The sequence below is a fragment of the Prionailurus viverrinus genome, chromosome A2, assembly GCF_022837055.1.
Source record: "Prionailurus viverrinus isolate Anna chromosome A2, UM_Priviv_1.0, whole genome shotgun sequence".
Lineage (NCBI taxonomy): Eukaryota > Metazoa > Chordata > Mammalia > Carnivora > Felidae > Prionailurus > Prionailurus viverrinus.
Genome location: NC_062562.1, coordinates 10459340 through 10485235, shown reverse-complemented (window position 1 = coordinate 10485235; position 25896 = coordinate 10459340). Strand labels below are relative to the sequence as shown.

The following is a 25896-nucleotide window of genomic DNA, read 5'->3' as shown; positions in this document are numbered from 1 at the left end:
CCACCGCAATCTACAGGCAAGTCTGAGGCACATGGGCAAGGAAAGTTCTTTAGAGAGGAAAAGGGAGGGTTGGGAGGAGCTGCTATAAACCAAAAGTCCATTGGGGTAAACTGGGAGTTCAAAGTATAGTGGCTTTTTCATGGCTGTGGGGTCACAGTCTCTCCTTGGTCGGGCTGTTGCTGGGGGAGGAGAAAGACCTTTCTTCCTTCTGCTGGATTAGTTCAGTGGTATTTGTTCTCAAGACTTGCAAGGTAAGTCTTAGTTTACAGTTGATGGTGAGTGGTAGGGTGTGTGAGCTCCCCTTCTGGCCTCCTAGCTCCATTAAAAAAAAAATTTTTTTTTCAACGTTTATTTATTTTTGGGACAGAGAGAGACAGAGCATGAACGGGGGAGGGGCAGAGAGAGAGGGAGACACAGAATCAGAAACAGGCTCCAGGCTCTGAGCCATCAGCCCAGAGCCTGACGCGGGGCTTGAACTCACGGACCGCGAGATCGTGACCTGAGCTGAAGTCGGACACTTAACCGACTGAGCCACCCAGGCACCCCTCCCAGCTCCATTTTAAATGAGGTTTCATTCTACTGATTTTCACAAGGGACATTTGGTTTTTTCCTAGCTTTTGGCTATTACCAATAAAGCCCCTCTGAAAAATTGTGTGCAGGTTTGGTGTGACTTAGGCTGTTCAAAATCCTCTCTGGCCTTCCAATTCACTTAGAATAAAATCCAATGTTAAGTGCAAGGGTGTCTGGGTGGTCCTCAAATGCTATACCCTGTGACAAGCATGGGGAAGCCATGTGGTTGAAGCACAGTACCTGTTCTTGAGGTCCTCCCAGTCTGGGGGCAGCACGGCTGGAGTTCACATTGTGCCTCTATCACTTACAAGCTGTGTGACCTTGAGCAAGTTCCTTAACCTCTCTGTGTTTCAGTTTCCTCACCTGTAAATGGAGAGATTAATAACATAAACTATGTTACAGGGCTGTTGTGAGGATTAAATGAGTTAATGCAAAGAGTATGGAACAAGCCCTTATATGTAATAAGTGCTTAACAAAAATGATCACTGTTTCATTATTGGCTTTCAGAATTTAATTGCAACTGGAAGGCCTGTCTAGGAAGTTTGTATTTTATCCTGTTAATTATATACAGGGAGAGTGGGGTTGAGCTGGTAGATGAGAGACAGGAGGGAGAAGGAGGGGTTTGGAGACTCTTGGAATACTCCTGAACAGCTCTCATGGGGTGGCGGGGAGGAGTCTGGTTGGAGTGGGTTGAAGAGGGAATAGATGGAGGTCTTATGGAGACAGCAGATGTAGATAACTCACTGGAGGAATTTTGCTAAAAAGAAATGCAAAGGTGGGGGCGCCTGGTGGCTCAGTGGGTTAAGCGTCCGATTTCAGCTCAGGTCATGATCTCACAGTTTGTGAGTTCAAGCCCTGTGTTGGGCTCTGTGCTGACAGCTCAGAGCCTGGAGCCTGCTTGGGATTCTGTATCTCCCTCTCTCTCTGCTCCTCTCCCACTCACACACTCTCTCTCTCTCAAAAATAAATAAACATTAAAAAAATTTTTTTTAAAGTGCAAAGGGACAGTAATAAGTGGAAAATGTGGGGCAAAGGGGTTTCCTTTTCTTTTCTTTCTTTTAATGGGTGAAATGAAAAGTAGGAATGATTTCAACATAAGACAAAATTAACAACAGGGTGTAATCCTCAGAGGGAAATCCCTGAAGTTGACAAGGGATGAGGGCCAATGTTAAAATGGTACAATCTTTATCTTCTCCCCCCACAGGCGGGTGCAGTGTTCCTGGATGTACTGCAGTACCACGTGGATGGGTGAAGTGGGCGGAGCAAGCTCCTATTCCAACTCCCTGCTCCAAAAATCCATTTAATATATTATCCTCGGATAGGGGACGTATCTGATGTCAATCTGACAACAGTTACTACACTTGATCTTAGCTAAAAGGCCGAGAAACAACTAGATTTGTTTTGGAAGGAAGCAGGGTGCTCAGTACCAGAATTACTTCCCCCCTCGCTGGTGGAGAGATCATTCTCTAGAGGCCAGATGGCTGGAGCCAAGGACCACCGGCGTCGAAGCGTCTCCTCCCTTCCACTCGGGGCAGAAACTCCTCAAGGTCTGGGAAAGAAGGCGGGGCCTGCGGGGGTGGGGCCAACCGCAGAGGCGAGCCTACGAGCTAGGGGGCGAAGCTCTGCCCTTGCAGGGTTCTGGTGGGTTGGGAGGCGGGGCCTGTGCAAGGGCGAGGGGCGGGCTTGTTTGGGATGTGGTTGCAGAAGGTGGATCTGGGGAGCGACGTGTGACGTCCCGGTCTGGCCGACCTGAGGGGCATTCGGCACGGCTGGTGTGAAAGCTGGCTGGCTGGAAGGCCCGAACACTACGGACAGAAACGTGGGGGCCAACGGAAGGCCGTGGAAAGCCGGCTCCACACGGTCGCGGCTTAGACAAAATGCCAAGGGGCGTGGTCTCATGTAAAGAAAGGGGTTAGGCCTGCAGTACGAGCCAATGAGAGGCGGGGGAGGGCGGGACTTGTGCTGAGGCGGCCTGTAGGGACGGGGCTTTTGTAGGATATGCTTGTAACCCAGAGCGTGGTTACAGCTTTGCGCGTGCGTCTCAGGCCGGACTACGGGGCGCCGCAGACCCAAGTGAGAGAAAGGGACAAGGCTGCAGGCTCGGAGCCCGGCCCCCTCAAGCCGCGCGTTTGGGTCACGTGACATGAAGGGCACCGAATTCCTCTGGAGTCAGCGCCATTTCCCGTAGGTGAAGGCCGAAGTATCCTGGGGGTCAGAGAAGCCTCCTGTTGCGATGTGACCTTGACCCACGGCCTGGGGCGGGTGTCAGGCTCGGGCGCTCGCAGAGGGCAGAGGTCTAGCTTTAAGGGATGGGCGCGCCCGCTAGCTTGGGGGCGTGGCCTCGTCCTTCTAGGTGGTGTAGACTTGGGGTGGGCGGGCTCACCATTGGGGCTGAGATTTGGACCCAGGTGTAAAAGAGGCGGGGCTTCCCATCTATTCTTTGAGAAACAGGTAAGTGTGAAGCACTATTTTGAGGCCAAAACTGCCTGTGGTGGCCAATTTTTGGTGCTGGTGGTGACGTAAGGAAGGGGGCTGGCGCCGCGGGAGGCGTGGCCTGGCCCCCCAAGAGGCGTGGCCTCGTCCAGAGCCTAACCGCGTAGGTGGCGTGGCGGCGCCGAAACTGGCGAGAAGAGGCGTGGCCCGGGAGCCTTGTGGCCGGGGAACCTTCTTCCGGAAAAGATCGCGGCGCCTAGCTGCTGGCACTGTCCTTTCTCTTTCAGGTGGCGAGTCATGGAGACCCTCACGGCCGCCGCCCCTGCTGGGAGCTTCTTCCCCTCTTTCCTGCTCTTGGCCTGCGGGACGCTAGTGGCCGCCCTGCTGGGCTGCGCGCACCGCCTGGGGCTCTTCTATCAGTTGATGCACAAGGTGCGGGGGCATAGGTCAGCGGCGGGCTGGGGGCAGCCAAAGAAGGAAGGAGCTCCTGGCACTCCTAGCTCACTTATTTTACAGGAGAAAGTGAGGCCCGACTAATCTAGGGGGCTCGGTTGGGAAATTCTGTCTACGGCCCTTAACGCTTCGGCAGTCTGCAGTCAGGTCCCTGGACTTTGCCTGTAGGCAGAGATAAATCGGGCGGTAGCTGCCGGGTACTCAGCGCCCCGCCTACTCCTTCCCCAGAGGCCAAGAGCCCTTTTCACTGAGCGCAGCTCCCTAAACCCGACGTGATCAGAGTGGGCCAAAGGTAGCACCAGAAGGGGTAGCTGTGAGAGATGTCATGTACTTCTCAACGCGTCCCCTAGAGGTGCTTTTGTTTCTGTACTCATTTTCCACAAGAGAAAACTGAGGCTCAGAGAGTTTGTGTGGTAACTTGTCATAGGTGGCCTTTTGGGGAACAGTTGACCCCACGGATCTCACCCTGAACTGCTTGGCTCCTCCCTCAGGAGTCCACCCCTTCCCCTCCCAATAGCAACGGGAGCAAGGTCACTGGCCTTGAGGATTTCTGGAGATTTAAGGCAAAGGCCTCTGGTGTGCGGGGCTGGGAACAAGCCGAGGCCCAGAAGCCTCAGCATATTCTGTGCCAGCAGGCCACTCCCTTGCCAGGTGCTTAGTGGCTGGCAGCCTGTCAGCGGGGCCTGCCCAGTGAGTGGGAAGAAGCCTAGCGGGCTGGGATCAACAGTTGCCACTAGCTCCTGGAGGGCAGGCAGTTCTGGAGTCCCAGCAGATGGCCCCTGGCCAAACTACTTTGGGTTCTGGGGATCCACTTTCCCTCTCCTCTCACTCATTGGCCTACTGTCCCCGGAGACAGGCAGTGTAACAGAAGGGGGCGCTCAAGGGCCTTGGTTCTATGGGACTTTGAATCTTGCCAGGGCAAGTCTTGGTTCCCTTAGCTGTACAAGGACGGCCTGCCCTACTCTGGGCCTTGTGTATAGTATGATATGTGCCTCACCAATATCAAAGTTCCTCTGACCCCTGACTCTGTCCTGCCCTCCTTCCTGGGGGAGTGAGAGTGCCCTCTCCCTGTCTGCCTTGGCCCTCTTGCCCTGGTCCTCGGTAATTGTGCTCCTCTCCCTCCCTGGGCCCAGGTGGACAAGGCGAGCATCCAGCATGGCGGGGAGAATGTGGCAGCTGTGCTGAGGGCCCACGGCGTGCGGTTCCTCTTCACCCTGGTCGGCGGGCACATTTCCCCCATACTGGTGGCTTGTGAGAAGTTGGGCATCCGCGTGGTGGACACACGCCACGAAGTCACAGCTGTCTTTGCCGCTGATGCTGTGGCCCGCCTGACCGGTGAGGGCAGAGCAGAGAGGGTGGAGGGCTGGTGAGAGTGGGATGGGAAGTCTTTGCAGGGCAGAGTTTTTTCAGAGGTGGCCAGGAGGGTGGGCAGGGCCGTGATGTATTCTGTATTTCAGGGACCGTGGGCGTAGCAGCAGTGACAGCGGGCCCTGGCCTCACCAACACGGTGACTGCAGTGAAGAATGCCCAGATAGCTCAGTCGCCAGTCCTGCTTCTGGGTGGGGCCGCCAGCACCCTGCTGCAGGTGCCCTGCCCTTGGGTGGATGGCGGGGGTCCCGGGGAGCCTCAAAGGTCTCATGTATTGACTCTGGCCTCCTCTGTTTCCACCAGAACCGGGGTGCGCTCCAGGCCATTGATCAGATGGCCCTGTTTAGGCCACTGTGCAAGTTTTGTGCTTCTGTGCGGAGGGTGCGGGACATCGTGCCCACCCTGAGGGCTGCGATGGTGGCTGCCCAGTCGGGGACCCCAGGTAGGTGGGGGGGGGGGGGGCTGGGCGGTGGTCAGGCCCTAAGGCCTGGGTCCAGGGAGGCATGGCAGGCTCAGTATCCTCCCTGCCCCTCCACAGGCCCAGTGTTTGTGGAGCTTCCCGTTGATGTGCTGTACCCCTACTTCATTGTCCAGAAGGAGATGGTGCCAGCCAAGCCGCCCAAGGGCCTCGTGGCTCGAATGGTCACCTGGTGAGTTGCCCCACCCCCACCGTGCCCTCTCCAGCCCCCTGCCCTCTTTTGTAACTTCTCGCCAGCCTCTGTCACTCCTTTGACTCATTCATTGGTTTGCATATCAGCTGAGGGGAACCAGCCTTAGGAAGAGCATTGGAGGTAGAGGGACTAGCATATGCAGAGGTCCTGAGGCAGGAGCGAACTTGGTGGGTTGGGAAAGCAAAGTAGCCTCTGTGGCAGCGGCAGGTGAGCAAAGGGGAGAGGGGCAGAGGTTGAGCTCAGAGCAGCCAGCAGGGGCCACTGGGAGGACCTGGGGTTTTGTTTTTACTTTGAGATCCATCGAGAAGCATTATATGGTCCAAAGCAGAGGTGTGGCACACCCCAATTCAGGTTTTTATCACGTTCCCTCTGACTGCTGCTGGGGAACGGACTGTGGGCTTGTGTGGAAGCTGGGAGGCCAGGGAGGAGGGGTTGTCGGCCCTGGGATGAGAGGCAGTGGTGGCCTGGCTTTGAGTGGTAGCTGTGGGATGCAGAATAAGGAATAAGCTTAAAGGTTTTCCTGGAAGAGCTACAAGGTTGAGGGGGGACTTCTTTCAGTGGAGAGGATAGGAAGGGGTTCCATGTGGGGCCACATCCCCAGCAGAGGTATCTGGTTTTGGCCACCCCTGGGATGGGCCTGGCCGGAGCGGCACAGGAAGGAGAGTCGATTCTCCTCTTCCTTCCCCTCTGTCCCTTCCCTTTGCCTGTCCTTGCTCTACTACCTGCCATGCCCCTTCCATGTATTTAGCGAGTGCCACAGTGTGCCAGGTACCAGCACCGGCACGAACAAGACAGGCCCCTGTGCCTGGGCACGTGAGAAGTCCCTTGAAGACCATTTCGGGGGGTAGAACTTTATTCACATATCTTTTGTGACAACACTGAGTGAAGAGGGTGAGGTGTTACTACACCCATTTCATAGAGTGGGTAACTGGGACCCAAAGGGGGTAAATGACTGGCAGGAAGTCATCCAGCTTGTTAATGGCACACGAGGATTCAGCCTGGAGGAGCCTCCCATGCTTTATCCACAGAGCTATGTGCCATCTACAGGGAATGAAATGAAAGTTCAGAGAGTCGGGTCTGAATCCCGAGCCAGTAACTAGCTGTGTTAACCTTGAGCAAGTGATTAAGCCTTCCCCACCCACCCCCCGCCAGTTTAATGGAAATACAGTTGACATAGGGGACTGTGCAGGCTTAAGGTGGACAGCGTCATAATTTGACGATCCTGTTGTGATTAAACCTTTCTTTTTTTTTTTTTTTTTTCAATTTTTTTTTTTCAACGTTTATTTTTATTTTTGGGACAGAGAGAGACAGAGCATGAACGGGGGAGGGGCAGAGAGAGGGAGACACAGAATCGGAAACAGGCTCCAGGCTCCGAGCCGTCAGCCCAGAGCCCGACGCGGGGCTCGAACTCACGGACCGCGAGATCGTGACCTGAGCTGAAGTCGGACGCTTAACCGACTGCGCCACCCAGGCGCCCCAAGTGATTAAACCTTTCTTGACTGCAGCTTGCCTGTCTGTAAAATGAAGAAGCGTAGCGTGGTTTTCTCTCTAGACTAAGATTCTGTGAAGAATAAAGCACGATCGCTTCGACAGTGTAAAATGCTGAAGTGACTAATTAGCCATTGTCTTAGATAAGAATAGGGTTGAGTCCAGTGTCCTTTCAGGTGTAAGGCAAGCTGTCTCCCATCCTTTCTCCAACCTGGCTAGGGAACCACAAATACAGAGGGGGATTCAGAGGTCCTGAACAGATAGGAAGTGGCTGGTGTCCATGCCAGGTAGGCTGAATTTTGTTTGTTTATTTGTTTGTTAAAGTTTATTTATTTATTTTGAGAGAGAGTGAGAGAGCAAGGTGCATGCAGGGTTGAGGCAGAGAGGGAGGGAGACAGAGAATCCCAAGCAGGCTCCGCAGTGTCGGCACAGAGCCTGATGCAGGGATTGATCTCATCAACCGTGAGATCATGACCTGAGCCGAGATCAAGAGTCAGACACTTAACTGACTGAGCCACCCAGGCACCCGAGGTAGGCTGAACTTTTAAGCAATTTTGTTCTGTGGCCGTGACAGCAGCCTGTTTGTTCCCTGGTTCTGGGTCCTCCCTCCCCCCCTTCCATTCTCCTTTCCTCTCTTGGGCTGCCGCTACTCAGCCCTTTGGGCTGGCTCTTCCTTTGCCTTTCTTTCTGTGTTGGGGTTTACCATGGTGTCTTCCTTGGCCTCTTCTCATTCTCTGTATTCTTGGTTCCTCCTCAAAAGAGAAACAGAAGCTTCTGGTTCCGACTCCTTTTTGCCGACACCCACATGTCTTGTTCTTGGCTGGATTGGATGTTCCTTGAATGCAGATCTGGGCAAGATTTATCTCTGTGTCTCCAGGGCCCTGGAGGCCCAAATGGGAAGTCAGGGCCCTATGACCCAATGAGTAAGGAGACAGAAGGAGGTGTCGGAAGCCGGAAAAAGAGGCTTGAGGGCCTTCCCTGATTGAGTGTTTTGCAAAGTGCTTTATATCCTGAATGGATAGATAGTAAACCTTGGGAGAGAGATTCCCTTTTCCATTTTACAGAGGAGGAACCTCAGAAAAGTTAAGTCACTTGCCCAGTCACACAGCTAGGAAGCGTGGAGCCTTGGGTGTTTCACTCTGCAGCCGTGGCCCTGATCCTGGCACTCCACACCTGTGTCACTTGGTTCTGAGGGTCTGTGTCAGGTTGGGTGGTCGCCAGGAGCTTCTCAGGGGCAACAGGCGGCTGGAGACTCGGCCACTGGGGTTTGTCTGTCTGGGGTGTGGCTCACCTACTTCTGTGCCTGTCTCACTTCCCGCCTCGACCCGGCCTCCTTCAGCTCCCAGAACCCCAGTCATTAATCCTGGTAATTGCCTCTTCCTCTCATCTTTGCAGGTACTTAGAGAATCACCTGGCCAACCTCTTTGCAGGAGCCTGGGAGCCTCGGCCTGAGGGGCCTCTGCCTCTGGACATTCCGCAGGCATCCCCCCAGCAGGTGAATCGCCTCTCTTCCCTGGTTCCCTGAGGAACCCCACCTGGCAGGATGGCCTCTCTCTGAGTCAGTAGTGGGGCCTGGATCTTGGGGGCTGATGGTGACTCACACGGTTGGCTCTTTGAGCCCCGTCTCTAATCCCAGGTTCAGCGCTGTGTGGAAATCTTGAGCCGAGCCAAAAGGCCCCTTGTTGTGCTGGGGAGCCAGGCTCTGCTGCCCCCGACACCTGCTGACAGACTTCGGTGAGAACCCTCAGCCCCGCCCTTGCTGTAATATCCCTGGTCCCCGGTCTCCGGATGCCTTGTGGGGTGGGGGCATGCCCTTGGCTACACTCCCCTCTGCTCTGCCTGGACCCCCAGGACTGCCGTGGAGACCCTTGGCATCCCCTGCTTCCTGGGAGGGATGGCACGAGGACTGCTGGGCCGCAACCACCCCCTCCACATCCGGCAGAACCGCAGCGCTGCTCTGAAGAAAGCAGACGTGGTCCTCCTGGCAGGTGGGCCTCGGCCTCCTCTGCCCTTTCCCCTTTCCCTCCCTGCAGGCCCCACCCCTGCTCCTCTCCCCACCCCCCCTGTGGCCCTGCCCCTCGTAGTCAGGTACTTAACTGGCACCCTCCCCTCGTAAGCACTCACCCTCTTACCTTGGGCCCGCCCCTTGCCCCTTGCCCCTTGCCCCTTGCCCGGGTTTGGACAGCCGTGTACTTGAAATCCAGCCAGGGAAGTTCTGGCAAGCTCGCGGTCGGGCCGCGTGGCTCAGCCCTGCATGGAGGAAGAGGCACAGATAGTGGGCACCTGTAGTGTTCACATTCAGCGTTGGCACGTGTGTGCTCTGTGCAGGATGGACACAGCATGTACGCGTGCGGCGTGCGCATTTTCGTGTAAAGGGGAGTCCTGGCCACCGTGTAATAGTTGTATCGGTTCGCGGTTGTGTGATAACCATCCCAAAACTCAGTGACTTAAAATGCGCTTATTATGGGGGCGCCGGGGTGGCTCAGTGGGCTTAAGTGTACGACTTCGGCTCAGGTCGTGATCTCACCATTTGTGAGGTTGAGCCCCGCGGCGGGTTTTCTGCTCTCAGAGCCTGGAGCACGCGCTTTGGGTCCTCTGTCGCCCTGTCTCTCTCTGCCCCTCCCCCGCACTCTCTCTCTTTCAAAAATAAACAAACATTGAAAAAAGGCACTTATTTCTCAAGCTCCACCTGTAGGTTAGGCGGTAGTTTTTCTGCTGTTGGTGGGACTCCTTTATGGGTCTGTAGTTGGCGAGGCAAGAAGGCATCTGGGCTGATCCGGGGCGGGCAGGCGCATATCCTTGGGCTCGGCTGACGTTAGGCTGGGCTCACATGGCCTCCGCTGGGCTAACTGACTTTTCTGACTCCTCCTTACATCTTCCTCCAGGTTTCTCATCATCCAGCAGGCCAGCCTGGGCTTGTTCACTTGGTGGAGGATGAGAACAGGCAGGAGGGTTAGAGCAAGGTGTTTTAAGAGAGAGAGAGAGAGACAGTGGCAGCCACAAGGCTTCTTGAAGCCTGGTCTCAGGAGTGCCTGCCGTCATTCTGCCATAGCCTGTTGACCGAAGCATGTGCCGAGGCCAGCCCAGATTCTTTTTTTTTTTTTTTTTTCTTTTTTGGACTTTATTTATTTATTTATTTATTTTTAATATATGAAATTTATTGTCAAATTGGTTTCCATACAACACCCAGTGCTCATCCCAAAAGGTGCCCTACTCAATACCCGTCACCCACTCTCCCTTCCCTCCCACCCCCCATCAACCCTCAGTTTGTTCTCAGTTTTTAACAGTCTCTTATGCTTTGGCCAGCCCAGATTCAAAGGGTGGGGAGATGTGGAGTCATTGCGGCCGGCGCTGGTACAGGGAGAAAGGAAGAATGGGGGTCACTTTTGCATCTACTCTGCCATGGTGGGTGAAGGAAGGTAGTGGGGACACTGGCCCTGCAGCCGCTGAGACCCCGCTTCCCACGCCAGGAATCGTGTGCGACTTCCGCCTGTCTTACGGCCGTGTCCTCAGCCGCAGCAGCAAGATCATCATCGTCAACCGTAACCGGAAAGAGATGTTGATGAACTCAGACATGTTCTGGAAGCCCCAGGAAGCCGTGCAGGGTGAGCGCCCGGTACCCCCTCACACACACATGCTCTTCCTGGTCCTTCTCTTGGCCTCTGCTGCAGCTGGCTTGAGCTGGGTGCTTGTGAGCAAGGCCTGAACCCTGCCCCGGCGGGCATCCGGTCAGCTGGAGACATACCTGTGGCTCTCAGACTGATGGGTGCTTCTGGATGAACAGATGGTGGGGTGTGCGTACGAGGGGAGGCCTGGGAATAACATGCATGTGATCACGCCCCTGGCTGCAAATCCTCCCATGCTGCTTGCTGCCCGGAGGACAGAGACCTGCCTCCTTGGCCTCCGAGGCTTTTGTTGTCCTGTCCTACCTTCCCTGTTCAGTCTGTTCCCATAGCCTTTTTGTGCCCTGCTTCTGCCCGTCGTCCCAAGGACACTGTGCCGCAGCGTAGGCTACACGGAGCTCTTGTGTCAAGCAGAGGAGTGGCGCTGTTGCATTCAAGCTCGGGAAGGTCTACTGTAGCAGCTGGTGGGCAGCGAGTTGGAGGGGGCAGGTGGAGGCCAGGGGCCTGTTAAACCAGGCCAGGGCCGAAACGACGAGGCCTGGAGCAGGGATGGACCGGGATGAGAGACTCGGCTTCTCTGAGCCTCTGTGGGATCACTTCGAAGACGGAGATGATGGAAAGTGTATATATCACTGGCCTGTTTACCGGTCACTTCAAAAGCAGCGTGCTTGGCTGATGGAGGTGCTTTTCGTGATGTGTTTTAAGGCAGAATTCACAGCACTGCCTGATCTAGGGTGTGAGGAGGAGGAGGCGGGCGACGAGGCTGCCTGGGTTTCTAACCCACTTAGTGCTTCCTAAACCTTCATTTCTCTGGCCTTGGCTGCCCCGACCTGCTTCTGGCAGACTGTGGGGGGTGTTTTGCCTCTTCTGCTCTAGGAGCATCCCTGGCCTGGCACCTTGCCTCCTGCTATTGCCTCCTGTTGCTATTGGATTCCTGCTGTCCTCGGGCCTTTGGTGCTGGGAGGGCAGGAGGCCACTTCCCTGCAGCTGTTTTCTCTTCCTTCCCTAGGAGACGTGGGCTCCTTTGTGGTGACGCTGGCGGAGGGCCTGAAGGGCCAGACGTGGGCCTCAGACTGGGCAGAGGAGCTTCGGCAAGCTGACCGGCAGAAGGAGCAGACCTTCCGGTGGGGGCCGGGTGTGGTGGACACGGGGGGGGGGGGGCGGGGGGGAGGAGGGGGTGGGTTCCCGGCAGGCTCTCCTGCTGGCCCTGCTGATGTGCACCTCTGTCTGGCAGGGAGAAGGCATTGACGCCTGTAGGCCAGCACCTGAACCCGGTGCGGGTACTGCAGCTTGTGGAGGAGATTCTGCCTGACAACACGATTCTGGTGGTCGATGGTGGAGACTTCGTGGGCACTGCCGCCCACCTGGTGCAACCCCGTGGCCCCCTGCGCTGGCTTGATCCTGGTAAGGAAGGGCCTCTGCCTGGGATGGCTTGTACGGTCCAGGCCCCTTTCTACCCACGTGCTCTTGGTTTCCCTAGGGGCCTTTGGGACTCTGGGGGTTGGTGCAGGATTTGCACTCGGGGCCAAACTGTGCCGGCCAGATGCCGAGGTGAGTCAGGGCGCTGGAGGCAGGAGGCTTGCCGTGTCCTGGGTAGTGAGGTACTCAAGCAGCCTTGTTCCCTGCTCAGGTGTGGTGCCTGTTTGGAGATGGAGCCTTTGGCTATAGCCTCATTGAATTTGACACCTTTGTGAGACACAAGGTGACTGGGCTGCCCGAGGGACGCTGAGGGCTTGGAGTCCTGGGAGCTGTCAGGATGGGCCGGGATAGGGAGGGAGCTGCTTCTGCCTGTCCCTGTCTTTGCCCTCTGGTTGGCCAAGCCTTGAAACTGAAGGCTGTGGGCTGGCCTCGCCCTCTCCCTGCAGATCCCAGTGATTGCCTTGGTGGGGAATGATGCTGGCTGGACCCAGATCTCTCGGGAGCAGGTGCCCTGTCTGGGCAGCAATGTAGCCTGTGGCCTGGCTTACACCGGTGAGGGGCCTGGGCAGGCTGGAGACGGGGGGAGGCTGTTTCAGGCCCGGATGGATGGGCATGTGTTCCTCTCCTGGGCTGACTGCATGGCGGGCTGGGTCCCTGCCACCATCTGACTGGACTTCTCCTTTCAGATTATCACAAGGCAGCCATGGGACTTGGGGCCCAGGGCTTGCTGCTCTCCCGGGAGAAAGATCAGGTGGTCGAGGTGCTTCGTGACGCTCAACAGCAGTGCCGAGATGGCCACCCGGTTGTGGTCAACATCCTCATTGGGAGGACAGACTTCCGAGATGGCTCCATTGCTGTGTAGGGCCTCATGGGTCAGTACCCTTGGCTCCCTTCCCACCCCTGGACTGTACCTAGCTGGTTGAGAGCCTCACCCTTGCCTACCTGGACCTGGCCTATGAGGTCCACTGACTCCACAACCGTCCAAGAAGACAGGGTGGGGCTGCAGGGGTCAGAGCTCAGAGAAGCTCCGTGGCAGCACCCGGGAGCTCCTGGGCTTTTTTTCTCTGCGGGGGACAACTGCCCTTCTCTCCCTTCCTCTCTTCCACGCTTAATAAACCACTTCTGGTCCGTGTGGGCCCAAGTACTCATCCCAGAACGTGTGCATATTGATTTATTTGTCCACAAAGATGGGAGTGAGGGAAGGTGGGGGAGACAGGAGGGGACCCTACTCTCCCATTGGAGCTCTGGGGCCCACTGTGGCTCCATTACTGGGGATTTTAGGGTGTCTGGCCACTGCGAACTCTTTCCCTCTCAGAGGTCCCTGAAAGAGCCCCATACGCCTGCTCCAGACGTGTCCACCCATGCACACTAGTCCTCACACACAGACACACACGCACGGAGGCAATAAATATGTTCCGTACCAAAGTGCCCCCAGCCTGACATTTCAGGAGGGGCCCCTCCACAGGGAGGTCTTGTAAGTGCTCAGTTTCTTCAGGGATGTGGAGGAAGAATGGGGGAGGGGAAGGGCCAGGCTCTGCTATCTCCGTTTCCTGGTTTGAGGCAATCACGGGGCTTTCCCTGGAAGAGAGGGTGGGGAAACCAGCTATTTTTCTAAAAGCCCCCAGCTGCCCCTATCCAGCCAGAGCCCAGATAGGGGCTTTCCCCCACCCTGCCCCAAACAGCACTTCACCATAGTCCTTGGGCCCTCCGCGGAGGGGAGAAGCAGAGTGCAGTGCTTAAAGCTAATACTGAATTGGTTGGCAGCAGCAAGAGGATTGGCGCGGGGCATGGGTGGGGGGTGGGGAGGCGGGGAGTGTCTCACCACCCTGGGGTGATGCTCACAGTAACTGGTGTTTCCCTGGCTAAGGGGAGGCAAGAGAGGCCAGCCCAGCAAGCGGGAGAAGTGCCTTTGGCAGCAAGGGGAAAAGCCCTTGGTACTCAGAAAAGATGGCCACGACGGCTGGTCCCGAAAATCCCCAGTCCCAGCCTATGCAACCAATGCCCCAATAGCGAGCACTGGAAACGAGGAATGATTCTCAGCAACGGGCTGGCTGGTCACTAGGCAACGCCCCAGCAGCCGGGACCAGGGCCTGAGTGACCGGTCTGGTCCCTTCAGGGGCTGGATGGAGCACGGCCTCAGCAGCCAGGAGCCCGGGGCCCCAGTGACCGGGGTCCCGCCCCGCCCGGCTCAGAGGCACACGTTTATCTGCTTGGAGAGCTCTCTCTCCAGGTCCAGGATGAGGGCGTCGAAGTCTTTGAGGTTCAGGTGCGGGTTGAAGGGCGCCTCGAAGTCATCGTCGAAGTCAGCGGCGCCCGCCGGCTCGCCCGCGTCCTCGTCCTCGTCCTCGCTGCAGCTGCCCGTCACGTGCTCGTAGTCCGGACCGGACAAAAAGTCCCGCCCGCACGGCAGGAAGTCCCGCCCGCAAACGCTCCAGTCACCCGCGTAGCGGTTACTCGGGGGGCTTTCGGGGCCGCCCCGGCCGCGGGGCCGAGTCACCACCTCGGGGCTGGCGAGTGGCAAGTGCAGCGACGGCTGCCGTTTGGGCCGCACGTACGGGGCGACGTCCGGAGGCTCCGGGGGCCTGCGGGGATCTGCGGGGGGAGAGCGGGGCTCGTGACGGCGTCACGCGCCACGCGAGAAGCCAGACCTCTGATTGGCTGCCCAGGTAACCAGGCCCCTGATTGGCCCTGACGAAAGAAAAGCCCTGCAACCGCATCGCGAGTTCACTGGCGGAGCTAGAACTGGTTGCTTAGGCAACCGGCCCTCTGAAGGGCGTGTCAAGAGGCAGGGCCTCTGACCGCGTCAAGCTTGGATTGGTTCTAGCTGGACGGGTTGCCGGGGCTACCAGGTACCGGTTTACCCTGGTGAGGGGGCGTGGCATGCCTGAAGCTCGAGACTCTGATTCGTCGCCCGAGAAAGCGCCGCTGCGGCGGCCTGGCCTTGATTGGTGGTGAGGGCCGGAGGCGGGCTCACCTGGCCAGGCCTGCAGCAGGTAGTGCAGCACCTCGATGTGGCGCTTGAAGTCCACAGCGTTGGTGGGGCCCGGGCCAGAGCTCCGGATGCGGGGCCTGGCGGGTGACTGGCGCGCCGGTAGCAGCACGGGACCGAAACACACGGCCAGGTTCTGCGGGGTCATGCGATTGTGGGCGTGGAAGGAGGAGACGAGGCGCAGGTGGTCCAGGAGAAGCATCAGCGTGGCCTGAGAGAAGAAGGTTGGGAATCGTGAGGCTGACTGGTCCCCTGTCACACCTGGTGGGGGGGGGGGGGCGGGTAGACGAACGCGGCCCGGAGTGGGGAAACTCAAGATCTCATAGTGGTTGATGGCCGAGCTAAGGCTTCGATACTACTATTATGATCCCATTTTGCTGGAAGGGAGACTGAGGACAAAGGTAACTTAGTTTTGGAATGGCAGAGCTTGGATTTGAACCCACTCCTCTGTGTGTTAGTCAGGGCTAGCATTAATTCCATTTTACAGATGAGGGTATTGAGGCACAGAGGGTCGGGACTTCTCTAGGATTCCACAGCCAGGAACCTCCCTTGTGGTAGGTTGACAGACCTGTATTCAGAGCCTCCATTTTTGTGATGTTCTGGCTGTGCAACCTTGGGCAACTCACTCAACTGCTCTGGGCCTAGGTTTCCATAGCTATGAAGTGGGGATTCTGATAGCACCTAATAGCCACATGCTCGTGCACATCATGGGCTCAGGTGTGGATGAAACACTCTACTGGTGTCAGCCTGCTATGAGTCCTGCCCACTCCCACCAGGCCCAACTCACCCTCTCCACATCCGGCAGGCAGTTGAGGAGCCCACGGGTGCCCTCAGTGCTGGAGGGCGCCCTGCTTGGGGGTCCTCGGGCCATGGCTTCCAGCACCACCTGATAGAGGGGCTGGGTGATGAGCGGGGTGGGCAACTCCCGAAGATAATCCTTGAGGATGCCTGTGGACACAGGGCCCACTCTGGTCAGGGCACCCCTGGCTTCTGAGTCTGGAGGGGTCAGCTGGGGCTGGGAGGGGGAAGAGGAGGGCAGGCACAGGAAGATGAAAACAAAGCCAGAGAGAAAAGGGTGAGGTCCCAGAGGGACCACAGGGACTCCCTTGAGGTGAAGGTTGAATGGGGAGCAGGCGGGGGTAGGCAGGGGCATGCTGACCAGTGATGACATTGATATCTGGATACAGGTCCTCGGAGAGGCAGACGGCTGCACTGTCCCGCTCAAAGGCATCCCGAAGTTCTTTCTTGACAGCTGCCGAGCCACACAGGCGGTAGAGCCCCACCACCTGGGGGTGGGCGCAGAGAGATGTCTTCTTGCCAGTGCTACAAACTGATGAGGGCCGGGTGGGCTGAGGGCTGGAGGCCCGGGTCAGGGTGGCAGTGGGCTGAGGGCTTGGGGGCTGGCTGCAGCTTTACCAGCTGCCTTCCTGCTCCTCTGACACCTGTCGTGGTGTCCCCACCATGGCTCCCTGAACAAGCTGGCCGCGTAAGCCCTCTGCTTGGCTCACTTGTCCTCAGGTCACTTGTCACCTCCTCTGGGGAGTCTTTCCTGACTACCCCAACCAGAGGTCAGGTCCTGCTTTAAGGACCTGCTCTCTCCCTGCTTCTCCCCTCTTGTCCCAGCCACAGTTTTACACTTGTGAGTTTCGGGGATCGTGTCTTTTCTCCCATCAGGCTCTGAGCTCCAGAAGGTCTGGGACCCTGGGTTCTGGGTTGGGTGCTATGGTCTAGGGGAGCCTTCTGCCCTTGTCTAAGCTGGGATTGGAGCTAGGAGTGTCCCAGGCAGGGTGCACTTGTGGGGAAGGCCTGGCCTCTGTACGTGGGGTGTCCTGGGGGTGTAGGTCTGAGGTCTGGGGGCCAGCTGGGATGGGGCAAGGGGCTCACCCGCAGCCCGCGGCGCTCGATCTGCCCAACGCACTTCTGGATGATGAGGGGCACCTGGCCGGGGGGCTGTTCCCGCTCCACCAGCAGCGGCAGGGGCAGCCCAAAGACGCGGGGCTCAGCTGTGCCTGGTGCTTCCTGCTGCTCTGACAGGGTCAGCTTGGCATACAGCAGCCCCTGGGGCTCCAGGCGCACGGCCAGTTGCTGGGCCTGGCACCCTGAAGACACAAGGAGGCCTGTGGGGTCTGCCCCCACAGGCTCCTGTGCCCTAGCCCCCTACTCCAAGCCACCCCCCAGGCCCCGGACACTCTGGGGGAAAAGGGGAGCCGAGTCCTGTGCCAACCGCTCTTCCCTTGCGGCCACGTATCCTACCTCGGAAGACCGTGGGTAGCAGCACAGTGCCCTGGGCACAGGGCCGGTGTCGCCGAACACCGGGGTCCCATGCCAGCACCAGGGCCCGCAGCAGCCGGGCAGCCTCGAGCTCCAGGTGGAAGGTGTGGTCCAGCCGCAGGAAGTCGGGCCCCCCCCTCAGCGGCCCCGTTCGGGCCCGGGCCACCCCATCCACCTGCAGTAGGCAGCACAGGTCTCTGGGGGTGGCCCCAGGTGCCGGCCGCAGCCCCCCCAGCCCGTACAAGTGTAGGCTGAGGCGGCCCCAGAGTGCGGCGGGCGGCGCTCGGGCTGGGGGGCCCGCCTCGTAGGGCCGGAAGGCAGTGGGCGATGGGGGCCCCGCTGGGCGCTCCGGAGAGTCCCCGTCACTGAGGTAACCGGCCCGAGGGCCCCGTGTGGCCCCAGCCCCTGCCGCCCGGCCAGGGGCCCCCACACTGCTGTCCAGGTGGTAGCGGCTGATGACGGAGCCCTCGGGGGCGGCCCTCTCACGCTCGCGGCCCGCCCGGGTGCCCCGCAGGCTCAGGCGGCGCCGAAGGTCAGGCAGCTTCTTCATCTTCATGGAGAGGCGCCTGGCTGGGCCGGGGGACTTCGTGCGGGAGGCTTTGGCTGGGGGGCTGGCAGGGGCCGCGCCTGGGGAACAGCATACCTCAGGGGTCAGAAGCATGGGCTTGGGACCGGGGTGAGGCTTGTGGTCATCTTGGGGGGCCGGAGGTCTGAGGCTTGTGCTCACCTTGCGAGGCTGGGTCCTCTGGCTCCGCTGAGCCTGGCTGTGGCCCCGGGGGCTCAGGTGCCAGGGGTCTGGAGTCTTCCTCAGGGATAGGGTTGTACCAGATCTCACCCGCGGGCTCCCCGCTGCCGGGCGCCCTGGGCCCCAAAGCAGCCTCTTCTGGTGGCTTGGCCCCACCCAGCACCCATCGGCGGCTGCTGGGCTCCAGGCTCTGCAGGTAGGCCCCCCGAGCTGGGCTCCGGGATGCCTCGGGGCTAGGGGGGCCCTCTGCCCCAGCCTGGGACTTTTCGGGGGCGTGGGGCTCTGGCTCTGGAGGACTGGGCTCCGGGCGCTGGGCTGGCCGGCCTGGCAGAGAGCAAGGGGAGTGACACCCAGCTACTGCCTGCTGCCCACAGTGCAGCCCCAGCGAAGAGCTCTTTCCCCAGCAGGGGCCAGGGCTGGGGTGTACGCGGCTCTGGCATTCACTCCACTTGTTTGTTTGGAATGGGCGGGCACAGGCCAGCAGTCTCACTGGTTGCCAGCTTACAGCCCCCCCCCCTTAGTTCCTGGGGTCCCAAACGGGATTCTGTCCCTCTGCCCTTCAGCCTCAGGGGTCCAGTGGGGTTTCTCCAGACCTGGGCCCTGCATTCTCAGCTCTACCTCCCACCCCTGGCATGGAGCCCTGCTCCTGTCCCTTCTTACTGGGTGGCTTTGGGCAAATTGCTTTCCATCTCTGAGCCTCAGTGGCCTTCTGTGAAATGGGGGGGGCTAGTCAATGCCCCCCTCCAGGGAGGCATCAGAGAGCTCGGTGTGGGGAATGCTTCCTAGGCATCCAGGTTACGGTCAAGCACACAGCCCACAGTGAATGCTGGCTTGCTTCCTTAGGAAGACAGGAGCAGGCACGTCGGCTAGTGCTCTGTCCTCCCATTCCTGCAACATCCCCCCCCCCCCCAACCCCCCACCTCTTAATAGCTTGTCTTCCAAACTCTTTCCCTATCCTGGAGTGGGCCCTGTCTCTCAGTGCAGTCCAGATCCCCATGGTCAATGTCTTGGGGCCTCTCCTCTGTTCTACCGTCCTCCCCTCTCTGACATCCTGGGCTGTTTCCTGTCTGTGTTTGTGCGTGGGCACCCCGGTCCCTTCTCTCTGCTCTAGGAGCCTTGGGAATCTTTGGGAAGGGCTGGCGGCGGTGGGGGGGGGGGGGTTAGGGGAGCTCAGATGTGGAGTCCTCAGGCCTCCCTCCTTTAACACCTTCCTTCCCGGGACTTTCTGTCCCACGCAGCTCCCAATTCCTCAAGGTCCTGTCTTCTGGCTGGTAGAGTCCCTCCTCTGGTCAACTCTGATTTCCAACACCCTGGACTCTGCCTCGGGGGTCTCTATTAGCAGCATAGTCCAAAGCGCTGTTTAACTCACTTAATTGGCTCTGGGCAAATTACCCAACAGCTCCGTGCCTCAGTTTCCCCTCCTGCATAAAGGCGACAGTTTCCTGGGGCTGCCTAAGGTGGGTGCAGCTGCAGTCACTGGTTAATAGGTAGGAGGGGGCCGGCGGGTGGCTACTGGGGTTGATGCACCGCCCCTCTCCCTCCTCTGCAGGACTTCGCCACCCATCTCCCATCCTGGAGGGGCGCAGAGTGTCCCCGGCCTGGCCTGACTGGGGCCCGTTTGCCAGCTTCCCAACTCCTCCTCCCCTCCGCCCTCCAGGCGCTCGGTCTCGGCCCCATTTCCTGTCAGGGGCGAGGCCCCCCTCCCGGGCCTCCTAAGGAGCCCGCAGCGCTGGCATCCCCGGCCGGGCGCACATAACGGTCCGCGCCCCCTCTCCCCCTGCCCAGCCCCTTCCTTCCAGGACCCCTGCCCACTCTTGGTCCCCCACCCCGGGCCGCAGGGGACTCCGCGGGGCTCCCCTAGCCGCCGCAGCCGGCCCTCCTCGGGGCTCCAGGACCCCCCCACCCTCCCGGGCCAGGCGGGGTTCGGCGCCCCCTCCTCCGCCGTCCCCCTCCCCCCCGCCGCGCTCACCGCGCTCACCGCGCTCCTTCGCGTCCGACTTTTTCCGGGGAAGTTTCTCCCGGCCCCGCAGGCGGGAGAAGGTTTTCCTGAGGAGCGGCTCGGCCATGCTGGGGCCCGGGCCGGGCCGAGTGCGCGCCCCGGGCTCCGGCCGCGCCGCCCCCCTGCCCTCCCCGCCCCGCCCCGCCCGCCCCCCGCTCCGCGCCAGCAGGAAGCGCATTCCGGGAATGCTTGGCCCAAACTTTTTTTTTTTTTTTCCCCTTCCCGCGGCCTGAGCGAGCGATGCTGGGAGATGTAGTCGCCCGGGCCGGGTGGGGAGGGAATGGGGGCTCTAGGCTGCCTTCCTCGCTCCCCCTGGGACTATCATGGCACAGCCCTCGTCTTCCCTCTTACCCACCCTGCTTTGGTGATGGAACACAGCGCGTCATGCTGGGTTTACCTTCAAAACGCATCTTGCCCATATTTCCTCTCCTATCCCCCCCCATCTACTGCCCCAGCCTGGTGCAAGCCCTGGCCTCTCTCCTTTCCATGACAGCTCCTCTTTTTTGGTATCCTGGATGCCCCTCGGGGCGCCTCCGTCCTCCACCTAACTTTCCCACCCCCATTCCGGTTACTACTGATGTTTGACAAGCCACCCCCCAAACTAGTGGTGTGAAAGCCATTTTATGTCACAGGTGCCGTGGGTAAGGGATTTTGGCAGGCCAGAGCTGACATTGCTTGTTTCCACTCAATCAATGGTTCAGGGGGAACTCAACAGACGTGGCTGGAATCATCTGGAGGCACGGTCACTCACAGGTCCTGAGGGCTGGGACCTCTTCACAGGCTGTGGACTAGGGCTGCTACGTGGGCCTCTCCCTACGGTCCGGCCTTCTTCCCAGCAGGTCAGTAGTCAGGATGACCAGACTTCACTCATGGCCACCCAGGACTCCGAAGGTGAACAGGACAGATGCTGCATCACCTTTCTTGACCCAGCCTTGGGTGTCACGTTGTGTCACTTCTGGAGCCAGATTCATAGACCCCACTCCTCTCAGTGGGCGATGTGTCAGGGTGACCTTGTGAACAGGATGTGGGCTGGGAGATACTGTGGCCACCTTGGGAAATGTAAGCTGCCTCACACCTACATTTCATTCTCTGTGCAGTGCCCAGGGTCGACTTAAAAAGCTGAAGTCGGATTCCAGCACGCCCCACCCCTGCTGTAGTCTTTCCATGACTGCTCATCCCGCCTAGAATAAAACCCAGATTCCCAGTAAGAGTTCTAGCCTCATTTCCTTTGTTGTGTCCATTGCTCACCATGACCTTCTCTCTGGTCCTCCTTTACATCAAACTGTCCCAATCCCTTTGCACAAGTAGTCCCCTCTGTGTGGGAAGACTTGGTTCCTCCAAATTTGCCTCTTTCTCTTCTTTAGTTCTAAAAGCGCCTCCTTGGGAGGCCCTCCTTCAACACCCACCACTGTCTACTCACTATTACCTCATTGTATTTCATTTCTCTGAACACTGTCGCAGCCTGAGCTTAATAGCTCCAATGCTTTGTTCTAGTTCATCTGCTTAATTGTCTAACCTGGGACTCCACCAGAGGCTTTCCTGTTTTGTTCACTGCTGAATGTCCAGGTGGGAGATCAGGTGCCAGGTACCAGAGGCCTGGATAGGAGGGGGTGGTGGCCAAGAGGTTTGCACAAGAGGAGGTCGTGAGTGTTTGCTTATCATGTGTCTCAGAGTGGATGTCTGTGTTTGTCCTACTTGGAGTTTGTTGAGCTTCTTGGATGTGTAGATTCATATCTTTCATCAACTCTGGGAGGTTTTTTTGGGGTTTTTTTGGTGCAATTATTTCTTCAACTATTTTTGTTTTCTATCCTTTTCTCTCCTTCTGGGACTCCCATTATGCGTATGTTAGTATGCTTGTTAGTGTCCTACACATCTCTCAGGTTATGTTCATTTGTCTTGGATGTGTGTGTTTGGGAGGAATCAGGCTGAAGAGCAGTAGGATTCACCCCAGATGTGTTTGACATAGCTGCAGACAGTGGGGAGAGAGGTCAGGGTCAACACAACACCTGTTCACAAGTCCAAGGCAGGGGGTACAGGAAGAGGGCCCCATCAGGGAGGGTACCCCAGAACCTCCAAGAAGCTAGAGGCTGATGTGGGGATGAGATCAGCCCTTAGAATCACCCATCAAATGATTAAAAAACATTCAAGCACTGGGGCGCCTGGGTGGCTCAGTCGGTTAAGCATGTGAATCTTGATTTTATCTCAGGTCATGATCTCATGGTTCATCAGGTTGAGCCCCTCATCGAGCTCTGCACTGACAGCATTGAGCCTGCTTGGGATTCTCTCTCCCCACCTCTCTGCCCCTCCCCTGCTCATGCTGCTCTCTCTGTCTCTCAAAATAAATAAATAAACTTAAAAAAACATGTACCACATTAATCTTCATTTTTGGTAAACTCCTTTGACTGTGTTTCTGCACTTTCCCTGTTACATTTATTTGTCTACATTGTAGCTCATTTAATTCACAGTCTGCTATGATTCTTAACAACCAGAAATTCATGGTAAGTGTTAATAAAATGGCTATGTATACTAATTTTCAAATTTTGTGAAGTGTGTACAATTATTAATCTGGATTTTGGTAGTTGCTGTTTGGATTTAGGAGCCTGTGTGTGTGTGTGTGTGTGTGTGTGTATTCTCTTTCCCCCAAATGCTCTCGCTGGCTGCTTGATGGATAGCCCCAGCAGAATGGGGATTTTTTGAAAGAAGAAATGCAGGCAGAGGGGGCTGGTGAGGTTTGCACAGAGCTCTGCACCCCTGTGGCAGACCGTGGGGGGTGGTGGATAAGTACCCCAGCTCCCTCACCCCTCATGTGGGATGACTGATGTGTATGTTCCACACTGACCCCCATGGGTTCCCCTGGGACTGAGTTCCAGCTGCCCACACTGGAAACTTGAATATCAGCACACTCTTTACTGCCTTCCTTCTCTTCCCTTCCCTTTCTCACTCCTCCACCCCCCTTCCAGCATTTCCTAGATCACTTCCCAAATAAACTTCCTGCACTTGAATCCTTATCTCAGAGTCAGCTTCTTGGGAGCCCTAAACGCAGACATTCTCTTTAGGCCTCCGTTTCCTTATCCATCCGAAAGGAAGAATTATGCGCCCCCTGTTATCCAGGCTGTGGGGGTGGGGACAATGGAGGTGGGGTGTGTGTCTGTGGGCTAAGCCTCCTGTATGCCATCTCCCTAGGGCCCTCTGTTCCCGGGACTAGAAGATAGAGAAGGTTATGGGGAACAGGCTCCCAGCTCCCCCCACCCACTTTTCAGTTGCCCCTGTGCCCACAGCTCACCTGCAGGAGGTATCTTCCAGGGTGAAGAGGCACTTGCCTGGCTGGGAGTCCATCCTCAGAGGAGCCAGGGAACAGGTGGCTGCTCAGAGACATCCACCAGGGTGGCTTCAAGCACCTAGAGGGGCAGAGGGTGGCCAAGGCACCATGAGGCAGCTTCCTGAGGCGGAATGTGGCGTCACCTGGCAGGCAGTTAGTGGGGCGGCATATCTTGGCAGGAGCCTCTCAGTGGCCCTCGGCAAAGCCCAGCAGACAAGCTGTAGAGTGGAAGCTAAGGTGCATCAGAGCCCCCAGCTCCCTGTGCAGAGCCCTCCTTCCATCAGCTGTAGGTCTGCGGGGCCCTCCTGCTCTCCAGGCCCCTGCACAGGCCCCAGGACACGTTCAGCAACTGGCCACCAGCTGGCATGCCAAGAGCTGCCATTGGTGTCCAGCTTGCAGGACCTCTGGCTGTTCCACAGGAAGGGGAGGCAGCCTGGAGAGGGGTGACAGACCAGTTAGGTGGGGCAAGTGGCCTGGTGGGCAGAGCCAGGCAGAGACCCCGTGTCATTCCTTACCTTCTCTCTCCTCTCTCCCAGGTCTCTGGGCTCTACTGCATTGTCCACAGAAAGATCTGGCCCTTGACTGGCTCCTGGGAGGTGGCCCCTAAGCCCTTGGAGTATCCTACTTGACAAGAATCCCTTTGTATACCTGGGGGGCCATGCTAACCACGTGGTTTATAGTGGGGACCTTGGGCCACACTGACCCAAGAGGTATCAGTCTGACCTCTAGAAGGGCAAGAGACTGAATAACCAAGGCCAGCCACATGGGTGGTCAACCATGTCTACGTGGCTGTTATAGGCTGAATTGTGTCTACACCAAATTCATATGTTGACTCCCTCCCCCTTCCCCCCCCACCCCAGTACCTCAGGATGTGACTGTATCTGGAGATGGGGCCTTTAAACAGTGATTGAAACAAATGAAATCTTTAGGGTGGGAACTAATCCAAGGTAACTGGTGTCCTCATAAGAAGAGGAAGTTTGGACACAGAGATGTGTGTGCACAGAGGGGAGAGCATATGAGGACACAGAAGACGGCCATCTACCAGCCAAGGAGAGAGGCCCCAGAAGGAACCAGCCCTACTGATGCCTTGATCTCAGACTTCTGGCCTCCAGAACTGCAAGAAAATAATAAATCTTTCTTGTTTAAGTCACCCTGTCTGTGGTGTTTTATTATGGCAGCCGTAGGACGATAATACAGCGGCCTACCTTCAGTGAAAATTCTGGACGAGGAATATTTTTCCAAGGAGCTTCCCTGGTTGACAATATACTACGTGTGTTGTCAAACATCATTGCTGGGAGAATTAAGTGCGTCTATACAAGCCCACAGGGAGGGGACAACTGGTCCCCTGTTGGCTGGTCTCTTCTGGACCCTCCCCGCCATGTGCTTTTTACCTTTGCTGGTTTTCATCTGTATCCTTTCCCTGTAATAAACTGTGAGTGTAACAATTTTGTTGAGTCCTGTGACTCCTAGGGAAGCATTGAACCTGAGGGTGGTCTTGGGGACCACCCACTAGGTTCACAGAGATAGGAGTGACTCCCCCCAAATCTAAACGTACGTTTAAAAGTAGGAGCTTCCCCTCCAGGGCCTCAGGCTGTAGCCTTACTGCATCTTTCCTCGTGCCTTCCTGGACGTGCCTTTCTTTTTCACCAGCTGATCCACCGTTTGCCCCTGTCCCCCCCACACTGAGCCCCACATGGGGCTGCAGCGTGACCTTGGGCACTCACCTGAGAGGGCATCCAGCACGGTGGAAGGAGGGGTCAAGTCTTGGGGTCACACTATGCTGGATTGGAATCCCCCCCTCTGCCCTGATCTAGCTTATGACGTTGGCACAGTCATTTTCCCTCTCTGAGCCTCAGGGTCCGAGTCTCCAAATTGCTTTGCGTCACCCAATAAAGTCCCATGTATAGAGAAAGAAGTGTTACTGTGCTCTCATACTGGCCAGGGCCACTCTACTTCTTCAGATAAATCGGCTCAACCCCCTTCGAACACCTTGCTGAGATTTTGGAGAATTACTAGATGATTGTTTTCTCATGGTCTTCTGTTATCGCTGAGTTAAATAGTTTCATAGTGAGCTTACTCTTTCTGGTCTCTACGAGGAGGTGCACTGGCTTCTCTCCTTGATTTCACCAGGGCTCCTGGGTGTGTAACAGCCTTTACTGAGGCTGGGGGAGCAGAGGGAGAGTTTACATTGCATACCACAGCAACTTAACCTTGACTATTAGATGTCTCTCTTCCAACCTGGACTACCTCCTAGAGTCTTGTCATTGCACTGCGTCCCTATTCATTCATTTTTTCATCCATTCATTTGTTAATTCATTCACTCAGTCGACACATATATTTCGAGTGACCAATGTACTAAGCATGGGGGTATGGAGTTGGGCAAGATAAACAAGAAAACACAGTCTCTCATTTCTCAGCTCACAGTTCAGTCGGTGACATAGATTCTCATGAGAGAATCACACATATGAATACCAAATCACTGATGTGATGGGGACAATGAGGAATAGTGAATGTATTTGGGCACCTGACATAGCTGAGATAAGGAGGG

The 25896-nt window shown here is 57.3% G+C and overlaps 2 protein-coding genes, 1 long non-coding RNA gene and 1 other non-coding gene across 9 annotated transcripts; 2 read left to right on the top strand and 2 right to left on the bottom strand.

The window, feature by feature from the left end:
- Window positions 1-1773: 1773 nt before the first annotated feature.
- Window positions 1774-1961, bottom strand: LOC125161418 (U2 spliceosomal RNA). The gene has a single exon (XR_007150621.1). It is a non-coding gene; the product is annotated as a U2 spliceosomal RNA (small nuclear RNA).
- Window positions 1962-2581: 620 nt separating this feature from the next.
- Window positions 2582-13178, top strand: ILVBL (ilvB acetolactate synthase like). Of its 3 annotated transcripts, none has more exons than XM_047849197.1 (16): window positions 2582-2754; window positions 3291-3435; window positions 4590-4791; window positions 4914-5041; window positions 5128-5266; window positions 5363-5474; window positions 8379-8478; window positions 8620-8717; window positions 8835-8971; window positions 10454-10588; window positions 11616-11730; window positions 11841-12010; window positions 12087-12157; window positions 12237-12308; window positions 12472-12577; window positions 12712-13178. In XM_047849197.1, the coding sequence occupies exons 1-16, from the start codon at window positions 2714-2716 to the stop codon at window positions 12885-12887; spliced, it is 1947 nt and encodes a 648-aa protein (XP_047705153.1). In that variant the 5' UTR covers window positions 2582-2713; the 3' UTR covers window positions 12888-13178. The 3 variants fall into 3 exon arrangements, with proteins under 3 accessions (XP_047705153.1, XP_047705154.1, XP_047705155.1); XM_047849198.1 differs by having other exon boundaries at window positions 2598-3021; XM_047849199.1 differs by having other exon boundaries at window positions 2741-2758.
- Window positions 13179-20150, bottom strand: SYDE1 (synapse defective Rho GTPase homolog 1). 4 transcript variants are annotated; one of them, XM_047849193.1, is made up of 9 exons: window positions 20000-20150; window positions 18013-18354; window positions 17268-17912; window positions 16899-17113; window positions 16174-16300; window positions 15802-15962; window positions 15000-15225; window positions 14226-14617; window positions 13179-13603 (listed from the first exon to the last, which is right to left on the bottom strand). In XM_047849193.1, the coding sequence occupies exons 1-9, from the start codon at window positions 20094-20096 to the stop codon at window positions 13517-13519; spliced, it is 2292 nt and encodes a 763-aa protein (XP_047705149.1). In that variant the 5' UTR covers window positions 20097-20150; the 3' UTR covers window positions 13179-13516. The 4 variants fall into 4 exon arrangements, with proteins under 4 accessions (XP_047705149.1, XP_047705150.1, XP_047705151.1 ...); XM_047849194.1 differs by having other exon boundaries at window positions 20009-20146; XM_047849195.1 differs by having other exon boundaries at window positions 13179-14617.
- LOC125160339 (uncharacterized) lies at window positions 15158-21219 on the top strand. The gene is made up of 3 exons (XR_007150217.1): window positions 15158-15238; window positions 20731-20868; window positions 21127-21219. It is a non-coding gene; the product is annotated as an uncharacterized LOC125160339 (long non-coding RNA).
- Window positions 21220-25896: the final 4677 nt, after the last annotated feature.

Coding starts and splice junctions, on each gene's coding strand:
- SYDE1 (XM_047849193.1), bottom strand. CDS start 20,096: ATGGCCGAGCCGCTCCTCAGGAAAACCTTCTCCCGCCTGCGGGGCCGG. Junction 17,913..18,012: donor AGAGGACCCAGCCTCGCAAG/GTGAGCACAAGC, acceptor GCTGTTCCCCAG/GCGCGGCCCCTGCCAGCCCC. Junction 13,604..14,225: donor AGCTCTCCAAGCAGATAAAC/GTGTGCCTCTGA, acceptor CCTCTCTTCCAG/GGAAAGCCCCGTGATTGCCT.
- ILVBL (XM_047849197.1), top strand. CDS start 2,714: ATGAAGGGCACCGAATTCCTCTGGAGTCAGCGCCATTTCCC. Junction 5,267..5,362: donor TGCCCAGTCGGGGACCCCAG/GTAGGTGGGGGG, acceptor GCCCCTCCACAG/GCCCAGTGTTTGTGGAGCTT. Junction 12,309..12,471: donor ACACCTTTGTGAGACACAAG/GTGACTGGGCTG, acceptor CTCTCCCTGCAG/ATCCCAGTGATTGCCTTGGT.